General features: G+C 44.5%; 2 protein-coding genes across 3 annotated transcripts in view; both read left to right on the plus strand.

Moving 5' to 3' along the window:
- The window catches only part of spred2a (sprouty related EVH1 domain containing 2a), a 6,597-nt gene extending 5,398 nt beyond the window's left edge, over nucleotides 1-1,199 (plus strand). Inside the window, exon 6 of the mRNA XM_069529602.1 lies at nucleotides 361-1,199. Within this exon, the coding sequence (XP_069385703.1) occupies nucleotides 361-1,050 (690 nt within the window). The 3' untranslated portion in view covers nucleotides 1,051-1,199. The remainder of the gene's footprint in view (nucleotides 1-360) is intronic.
- A 3,630-nt stretch (nucleotides 1,200-4,829) lies between these two features.
- Nucleotides 4,830-8,819, plus strand: LOC109645353 (ras-related protein ORAB-1). 2 transcript variants are annotated; one of them, XM_020110941.2, is made up of 6 exons: nucleotides 4,830-5,031; nucleotides 6,192-6,264; nucleotides 6,339-6,434; nucleotides 6,528-6,623; nucleotides 7,229-7,360; nucleotides 7,741-8,819. In XM_020110941.2, the coding sequence occupies exons 1-6, from the start codon at nucleotides 5,018-5,020 to the stop codon at nucleotides 7,936-7,938; spliced, it is 609 nt and encodes a 202-aa protein (XP_019966500.1). In that variant the 5' UTR covers nucleotides 4,830-5,017; the 3' UTR covers nucleotides 7,939-8,819. The 2 variants fall into 2 exon arrangements, with proteins under 2 accessions (XP_019966500.1, XP_069385713.1); XM_069529612.1 differs by having other exon boundaries at nucleotides 4,862-5,031; nucleotides 6,339-6,623.
- The last annotated feature ends 1,181 nt before the right edge of the window (nucleotides 8,820-10,000 follow it).

Genomic DNA, 10,000 nt, shown 5'->3' on the forward strand with positions numbered 1-10,000 from the left:
TCTGCACAGTCTCAGGATTGAGACGAACAACAACAACAATGAAATGTTTATTTTATTTTGAGTTGGATGATCATGTTTGTCTCTCTTTGTGTTGTGATGCTCTTCTTGTATTTACGTTTGTAAACAGGTCGTCTCTCCGCAGCCAGTGAAATGCATGATGGTAGAGATTTTCACAATGAATTGTGGGAAACAATCAATCCACTTTACAGGGGACACAAACATCACTAAACTCTGGGGCAGCACTACAAATCGTTGAATATCTGTATATAATATATTATATATATATATATATATATATATATATATATATATATATATATATATATATTCATGCTCTGTCTCTTGTTGGTGTCTCCGCAGGCGGTGCACATGTTTCCTCGCCATGTCAGCTTCCAGGCGGAGGAGGAGATTGTACGTATCAACTCCCGTGAGCGGACCTGGCTCACCGGCTATGAGGATTACCGCCACGCCAACTCCACACGAGACAAACTCACCCAGCCCAACAGCTCTGACGCCTCCGTACACTTCACCGAGAACGGGCCGCCCAAACACAACTACACGTACCCGTACCCGCTGAGCTGCGACGTGCAGCGAGGCCGCAATGGTAAACTGGGTTGGCCAGAGGAGGGCGGTGGCCAAAGGGCGGTGGTGACGGTGCAGCCCCGAGCTCTTCAGCCTATCAGAAAGCGACGAATGGAGGACGGGAAGCGTTTACGCTGCATTTACTGTCAGGACATGTTCAACCACAAGGACAATGGGCGGGGCCGGTGCCAGGAAGCACCTGACCCTATCCAGACCTGCATCCGGCGGGTCAGCTTCATGTGGTGCGCCGACAGCCTGCTGTACCACTGCATGTCAGATCCGGAGGGGGATTACTCAGACCCGTGCTCCTGCGACACCAGCGACGAGCGCTTCTGCCTGCGCTGGACTGCACTGGTGTGTCTGTCGCTGCTGGCGCCCTGCATGTGGTGCTACGCCCCCCTCAGGGCGTGTTATCGCTGTGGTGTGGCCTGTCACTGCTGTGGCGGGAAACATAAAGCTGTGGGCTGAGGCGTCGCTGGCCTGTGGACTCATGGGAGGAGGAGCTGGTTGTTTGTCTCGTCTCCAGAAGGAGGAACTTTGTCTAAAGTTCTATGTTGGTTTTTGTATTTTAGTTTGTGACAAATGGCTTCACAAAGAAAATTAATTTATACATAAAATATAAATATATATATATAAAATATAAATATATATGTATATAAAACAGGTAATTTATATTTTTACACTCATGTTTTAAATGTGTCTGTGTGAACATTTAGTTTGTCGAGGAACAAGCTCATGAGACTCAGGCCTGGTCTGTCACCACAAGACGTTCAGTGAGTGTGTGTGTGTGTGTGTGTGTGTGTGTGTGTGTGTGTGTGTGTGTGTGTGTGTGTGTGTGTGTGTGTGTGTGTGTGTGTGTGTGTGTGACTACAGTCTTGTTCACACTCTGGACAGTAGCTTCAGTGTTGACACTTCAATAAGAGGAGCCAGAATCAAACCTGTGACACCCTCTATGCAAAACTCCGATAAAGTTACAGAGAATAAAAGACGGTCAGAACTGAGCAGGTGAAACTTAGTGAGAAGAACACAAGAGTGATAGCAGTGAGGGATGATGGGAGTTGTAGTCCTCGTCCTTCAGTGTTGATGGGATCTAAAACAAGCAGCTGATTCCCTCCAGTAGAAACAGTGAATGAAGCAGCTTCATGTTAAACTCATGTTTCTCTGACTCGTCTCTGAGGAGTCGAGCTGCCGCTAACGCTCGCTCAGCTCGTTTCTCTGAAAACTTCAGATCCAGACGTCCGACGACTCGAATCCTTCATCTGCTTCAAACACACAGTTAAAAACCACCAAGATGTGAAAAGTGTAAAACTGTAATAAACTGGATAAAAAGTCACTTTGACTCTTCTGACACATGCACGGAGGATATGGCGCCACCAACAGGCGACCACAGGAAACGCTCTGTCACAGTTGCGGAGGAGCTGCAGTGTTTCCTTCTTCTCTCGATTCATTTTATTACAGATGAGTCATTTCATGTGTCCGTCATGAAAAAGATGAGAATCTCTCGTGTGTTGTCGGAACAGGTCAGAACTCCTCCTCAATACGTTCCTCAGTGTTTGTTGTTGTAATAATCATTTCAGCCACAAGAGGCGGAATTGCATCAGAGAACAAGACTGTGGTGTATTGCACCACTTCAGCTTCTTGTGGTTTAAATGAGTATTACAACAGTTTTTTTATCTGTTTCGACAATTTAAAAAAAAGGAATTTGGTCAAAACAATTGAGTTCAGAGTTTGAACAATGACCATGTGTTTTTTATTTTCCTGCCTTCAGGGCTTCCATACATGACTGTGAAGCGGCTGTCGTGGTTCGTCTTAGCCGCTGGTTTTCAGTTTTCTACAAATCAATGACCTGTGGATTCTAATTCTGGCTTCACGAGCTTTATTCATTGTATTTGTTTGGTTTTGGTGCTGTTCTTCACTTCCCTCTTCAAACAACAGAGAACAGACGTTTCAGCAGGAAGATGAAGCGACTTCTTCATCCAACTCTGTCAGAGTTTCATTTTCAGTGTTTTCAATAAACACATTGGACTTTGAGATGTTTGGATGTTTCCAGTCATTTCTATTAAAAAATAGTTTTTGATGATTAACGTCTTCAGGTCCATTTTGTTTTATTATTCTATTGTATTTCATCCTGGTGTGGTGGACCCTGGGTTCCTCCTGGTCCGGGATTAAAAAGGCTGACCCTCACGCTCCTCTGACTTAAATCCACCAAGTCCGTCCACACTCCGTCCTCCGACTCATCAGGAGGCCACACCCACTGAGTCACATGATGACTTGATGAAATTCACACACGTTGCATCAGCTGTGGTTTCACGTTGTTTCTGGGATGTTCAGGTTTGAATCCAGCCTCACTGGGTTGATGGTTTTAGTTTCCATTGATCATCATTTTGTTCTCAACTAATTCTACAATTTTCATCTGTAAAGATTTTATACTTGAATTAATTATTTAAAGCTCCAGTGTCAGATTCAGGTGAAAGGATCTATTGACAGAGATGTAACGTAGAATAATCCTCATGATGTTTTGACGAGTTTGTTTTATCTAAATTGTTTGAATTGTAGTTTTCTTTACCCCAGAAAAGATCCTTTATATTTAAATACTTTATATTTAAATACTTTATATTTAAATACTTTATATTTAAATACTTTATATTCAAATACTTTATATTTAAATACTTTATATTTACATGGAGGGGACCCTCTCTACGGAAGCCACCATGTTTTTTACATTAGGCCAGACTGGACAAACTAAAACCTTTTTTCATGACGACTGAAGCTGCCACAGGTTCTTCTTCACGATGATGTGGCCGTATGGGGAGAACAACATTACGACCACTGACCACCACTGACACGGATCAACATCAGAAAACCTTTAAAACCTTGAAACAGCCAAACCAGGATTGATTACAGTTTTTTTCAATGGCTAACAAGCACTTACCCAAACTCTTAACACAGACTCACTGCTACAAACCACAATTGGCCAAATGGATAATTTTCTTCTCAAAAACACATTTTGTTAAATATATACTAACTCTTCATTTCAAAAATGAACACATCTTTCTCTGCACACACTAACTTTACCGAAACACTGGAAATCTGACTCAAAATGAAATTATTCTGTCAAAGAATAACTCTTGTTTTCACTTCACAAGGTTCATGCAGTCAATCAAAGTACACCAGGTTTCAAAATACTGGCTGTTGCTGACATTACAAAAAATGTTATGTTTCAGTTTTACAGGTATTTGCATGCAAAACATGAAATCCACAGTTTTTACACTAAATGTCTTGGTTGGGAACTGGATGTCCAAATGTTCACATTCAAAAGCATTCCAGTAAAAAGCAAATCAGTTGTTTTTCCCTTTACCGTAGAAATACTGTTTACAGTATGATAGAACAGAAACAGTTTGACAGTCTTTCTTACAGTGAACAAAATATCCATGAAACACACAAGAGCATTCTGAACAAACACACAACGGCAAAAAGCCCAGATAAAAAGAGGGGAACTACAAAAGGCACAGAATCCCTGTTTCTAGTCTCTGCGATCTTCAGGGTTAGTGGAAGTTCAATTCTTCAGTAGTTTGTTTATTATCAGCGGAGATATCTGATATCATTGCAGAAGAGTTTGTAGACTGGATATAAGGTTTGGAACATTGTGGGATGTTGTGTGTTAACATTCGTAAATAATGCAAAAACAATCCGTCATTTTGTCGGGAGGTCAAGTTTGTGGAAATGTGTTCACTGACTGCTGATGTGGGAAAACGACAGGAAGCGTGTGAACGGTGTGGCCACAAAAGACCGATGCTGTGCTCATCGTGTTTAGAGTTTTGAAATGTTCGAATCCCAGCGGTCCTCATGCCGGTGCCTCCCTTCTGATCCTGAGGTTGTAAAGAACCTCCCCCCACTGGCCGGGGGCACCTCCTGGATGACGGCTTAATGAGGGCGGAGCTATGGAGAAGGTACGCACGCTGCCATCTTGTGGTGATGATGTCATTTGACCTGTTTTCTGTCATCAAATAAGTGATTAAACCAAACTGGTGAGAAACTCTCGATCAAACATCAGAGAAGAAACGAAACGACAGAAACAAAAGTGACAAACTTTAACGTCTACTTTGACTTTGGTCCATGTCCCATCTGATAACATGGAGGAGGTTAATGCGCTGTACTGCAGCCAGACGCCAGGGGGCGATGGAGACACTGGAGCAGACGCGTGCACGCCCATTGCCCCAGCACTACACTACCCATGATCCCTCGCCGCTGGTATTTCCGGGTAGGAAGCTGTGACGGCCATATTTGATTCGATTATGCTGTTGTGGCTGCGACAACCAGTTTAACGAGTTCCAGCCTGAACGGTGTTTCTGCTCCGGTACGAGGCGGATTCAAGCTGCACCCGCGACCGACTCCCTCTGCTCCGGTGACGGATCTGAACCAGCCGAGCTCCACCATGAACCCCGAGTAGTAAGTGACGCTGATCCCGGTTCTGTGGCGACGGGTCCGGCTGAGCTGTCAGCTCACACGGCAGCTAGGCTAGGCTAAGCTAAGCTAGGCTAAGCTAAGCTAGGCTAAGCTAGGCTAGCGTTAGCCGTCCGGGCGGACCGGTACAAGATGAACGTCAGCTGCCTCGGTGCTCGGTTAACGGCAGCCTGTCACATGACAGCGTTCATTTTAGTCACCGATCTCGTTTTCCGTTAAAGTAAACACCGACTGAAGCCGCCCACAGACGGTGTTTGGTGGGGGCATTAGTTCGCTGACACAGGCTCTCTGGAGGTAGCCTCACAAGCTAACAAGCTAACTTCAAAGCTTCGGCGGAGCCTCCGGTCGGTGACTCGGTGAGTCTCGTGTCTCTGTCGGTGAGCACGAGACGTCAGAACCAAACCGGAGGTTTAACGATGAGTCTGCGTCTTTTAGCTGCCGCAAACAGGAAGTCGGTCCCGCTGTGTTCGGTACCGTCAGACCGGAACCACCGAACATCCGCTCCACCGAGCAGCCTTCCCGTTATCGATTCGATTAATCGATCGTTCTTTTAGTCGGTTAAATACCAGGCGTCAGCACGACCAGCCCTGGATGACGTCATCTCTCAGACCCCCCCCCCTCCATTGGAGTCACGTCATTGTCAGAGCCCTGCTACGTCATCAACAAAAAATCAATAATGACTTCGACAGCTGATCGATCGTCACAGTCCTCCAACACGTGATTGAAGACAAATAACCCGAGACGAAGCGATTCCATTCACGGATCCGTTATTAACGGCCGAGTGCAGATGAACCAAACTAACGTGGATCATTTCTCTGCTCAGTGGAGTCAAAAATAAAGTAAAGAAAATATTAACAGAAAAATCCAGATTATTGTAATAATTAAAATCTTTTCTGATCTCTAATATTAAATTCTCATATTTCTGCTCTAATGTTTCAAATATTTTTAATTCTTTACCTTGTATCTGTTTTAATGATGCTGTACGAATAAAGTTTTGGGATATTATTTATTTAGTTTAACGTACGACGGAGAAAAGAAGCTTCAGGAAAGTTTTATGTAACTTGACTTTAGAGAATTTCTTCACTTGTTGAATCTGACGAGATGAATGAAGTCAGTGTTTTTATTAACGTGTCGTTTTCTCTCAGTGATTATTTATTCAAACTGCTGCTGATCGGTGACTCTGGCGTCGGGAAGTCTTGTCTCCTGCTGCGGTTTGCAGTAAGTGTACGACACGTCTGTTGTTATGGCGATGACGCTGCAGGATCCGGTGTGACTCTCGTGTTGTGTTGCAGGATGACACGTACACAGAAAGCTACATCAGCACCATCGGCGTGGACTTCAAGATCAGGACCATCGAGCTGGACGGAAAAACCATCAAGCTTCAGATTGTAAGAGACGCAGGGTCACCGGGGCGTGAACTGATCAGCAGCGCCACACGCTGGTTGTGTTTGTTTCTGACGGGCTCTGCTTTGTTTTACCAGTGGGACACGGCCGGTCAGGAGCGATTCCGCACCATCACGTCCAGTTACTACAGAGGAGCTCACGGCATCATCGTAGTTTACGACGTAACAGATCAGGTCAGAGGTCAACATGCCCCTCCGCTAGCAAATAACACGAGTGATGTCAGAACTGTTATTTACCTTTATTTCAGTGAGACGATACAAACCTATGACATCACAAAGTTTCTTCAGGTTCATTGAGCTTCTATAATAAAATCAGGACGAACTTTCTCAGCTGCTGAGGTCAGAAAACTACTTCCTCTTCAACAATTGATTTACAAGGTAAAAGCAGGAGGACATTATGTTTTTTGCTGCCGTGCTTTTAATCTGGAAAGTTGTGGACTTCAGTCTATGTGGTAAATAATTCACCACATACGTGAACAAAACATTCCATTTGATGAAAAACAGAATAAACAGCTGATTAATGACGTCACTGCAGATAAAAGCTGCTTCAGGCGTGAGCAAAGTCTTTAACTTCACACAACGTGACATGGAATCTAAATGATGTCACAGACATCACGCCCCCGGTCGTTATGGAGACCGGGTTGTTGAACGACTCCTGCTTTTTAAGAAATGTTGGAATCACAAATGGTTTTTCCTGCTGAGCTGCAGCTCCCAGAATGCACTGCTGCTCTCTTGGCGCCAGTGTTGACGGCTGCCGTCTCTCATCCTCTCGTCCTCAGGAGTCCTTCAACAACGTCAAACAGTGGCTACAGGAGATCGACCGCTACGCCAGCGAGAACGTCAACAAGCTGCTGGTCGGCAACAAGTGTGACCTCACGACGAAGAAGGTGGTGGATTACACCACAGCTAAGGTACGTTGTCTAGGCAACATGCGCCGGCAGCAAAACCTCATCGTGGATACGTAACGTTTCTAACGGGAAATGGACGGAGCCTTTTTTTTTAATTTCGGCCATGTTGGTGCACGTCTTCTGAAAGTTTAAGTACGGACGGGGCAGTACTTCCCAAAACGATAGGGGGCAGTGTAGCAAACAACGTGATCATTCATGATAATGAACTCTGTGCTGCACTCTAGTGGATGTGTTATGTAACCACCTTGTTAACACTTGTGGCGCCCTCTGCGCTTGCCTTTCCTGGCTTTGTTGGGGGCGTGTCACGGCGTGCAGCTAGTCTGAACTTCTGGTCTCATCCCGACGTCACGTGACATGTTTCCTCACTCCTTTTCCTCCACCAGGAATTTGCAGACAACTTGGGAATCCCCTTCCTGGAGACCAGTGCCAAGAGCGCCACCAACGTGGAGCAAGCCTTCATGACCATGGCGGCCGAGATCAAGAAGAGGATGGGCCCTGGGGCGACGGCTGGCGCCTCTGAGAAATCTAACGTCAAGATCCAGAGCAAGCCCGTCAACACCTCGTCCGGCGGCTGCTGCTGAGGCCTGAAAAATACAAAACAAAACGCCACGACATTCGAATTAACCCCAGAGCCCGAGACCAGTCTCAATGTTACGACGCTCCACAAGGACAGACAACCAGGGGGGGACAGGAAGGAGGACAGGTTTGTTATTGTGCGTGCAGCTACGACACCAGATCTCCGCCCCCGACCTTTCTAAATCAGCAATAGGACGATAATCTCCGCTAGCCTTTTTTCATCCTACACCAAAACAAAGTCGACCGTTTTTAACAGTGACATGAATCCACTCGTCTTTTTTTCACTTCACTTCTCCTCGGCTCCTCCCTCTCTTCCACCCTCCAAACACCGAGTCGTCTTTGGCCGCCGCCCGAACACGAGTCGCTGAGCACCTTGAATGAAGCACATGCTTAAAAACCAGCATCACGCATGTTAGAGCCAATCACACGCCCCCTGTTGCGTCACCTGCTTCAGCGTCACGCCGTCGCCCCTGACAACCACTTGCCAGTGCTTTCGTGGCAGGAGACGACGTCACGTTTTTGTCAACATCTTCCCCTCGCGATTTCCGAACGAGCCCAGTTTGTATGATAGTTAACATTCCTGTACACACACAGTACGTGTCGGGCTCTGCGTGTGCTCTGCTGGTCGTCATGTAATAAGCGTGTGCTGCATTGGGAGACGTGTCGTCAGCCGTGTTGATTTCTCTGCTCATGTTTCTCAGCACAACCACAGTAACGAACCTATAAACTGTATATATTTATACATACGTGTAACATGTGATCTGCAGATTGTGTAGGCAAGCGAATGACATGATACATAGCTGAATTAGTTCCACACGTGATCGGTGACATAACATTTTTGTGGCACAATGTCTACTATTAAAACAATGAAGGAGATCTTTGATAAGTGCTGCTGCTGCCGTGTTTTTTTTACTTCCCTGTTCAACCTTTGTTTTCACTGAAACATAATCTGAGAGGAATGATGACCTCTGACCTACATTTGTCAGGAACGTACTCGGTGGCCTCTTTATTACGACCACGTGTCTTTACAAAGTCTCACTGAAATACTTCTGACCCGCCGCAGGTTTAACATCGTCCACCACAGGTTTTTACGTGATTTTAAGATGCTGCAATCTAATCCAATGATGTTAATTAAGACAAGATCCAACCAATAAACAACGAGCTCCAACACTTTCCAGTTTCAAACCAACACGAGGAAACATGCCAGAGACTGAAAGTTCAGTTCAATGAATTAAATCCAAAGTGAGACCTCATCAGTCAAAACCATCTGTGGTGGTTTCAGTTCAGTTTTTCCTCCACGTGTGACACATCTTCACAAAGAGTTTAATAAAAGATCTTTGTCAGTTGATGTGATTGACTGTTCTTCGTGTAGAGTGACACCTCTTCTCCAGCCACTCAAAAGAGGATCTTTGTAAGAGTTCAGTCAGAGACATGAAGAATTAAACTGATAAATAATCAACCATCTGATAATCTGATCACTTTGATGAATAATATTATTAAAATCATTTTCTAAAGTTAAAACCTTCATCATTTATATTTTAGTGTCTTAACTGAACAAATGTCAGCGTCACTCACTTTTACATTTTAACTAAATTCATCTTTGAGTTTGATAATTAAATATTTTAATTCACAGAAATGATGAACTGAAAAGATTCATCTAATATTTATATTTAATATATATAACTTGATTTTCTTCTTTTACACTCGAGGAAACAGTTTGTTCCTCTCGAGATGTCCGATGGTCGTTAACATGGCAACGCTCGGCCTCCTCTCTGAACCACAGATTGAACAAAGATGGACGACGTGACAGCTTATATAAAATAAACCAGAAATTCTATATCGCCCTCTGGTGTCTGGCTGCAGTGTAGATCATAAACCTCCTCCATGTTAGCAGACGGGACATGAACCAAACTAAAAACTCAGACGTTAAATAAATGTTTGTCAGTTCAACTCGATCTTCTCTGATGTTTGTTCAAGTGTTTGTCATCAGTTTGGTTTAATTAATCATTTGATGTAAAAACAGGCGGAGACGTCATGATTGACAGCTGACACTGACTCAGAATTAGT

Source organism: Paralichthys olivaceus, chromosome 8 (genome assembly GCF_024713975.1).
Source record: "Paralichthys olivaceus isolate ysfri-2021 chromosome 8, ASM2471397v2, whole genome shotgun sequence".
Lineage (NCBI taxonomy): Eukaryota > Metazoa > Chordata > Actinopteri > Pleuronectiformes > Paralichthyidae > Paralichthys > Paralichthys olivaceus.

Excerpts from the sequence above, each read along its gene's own strand:
- LOC109645353 (XM_069529612.1), top strand. Across the intron at positions 6,265-6,338 it reads GTCTCCTGCTGCGGTTTGCA|GATGACACGTACACAGAAAG; the intron begins GTAAGTGTACGA and ends GTTGTGTTGCAG. Across the intron at positions 7,361-7,740 it reads TGGATTACACCACAGCTAAG|GAATTTGCAGACAACTTGGG; the intron begins GTACGTTGTCTA and ends TTCCTCCACCAG.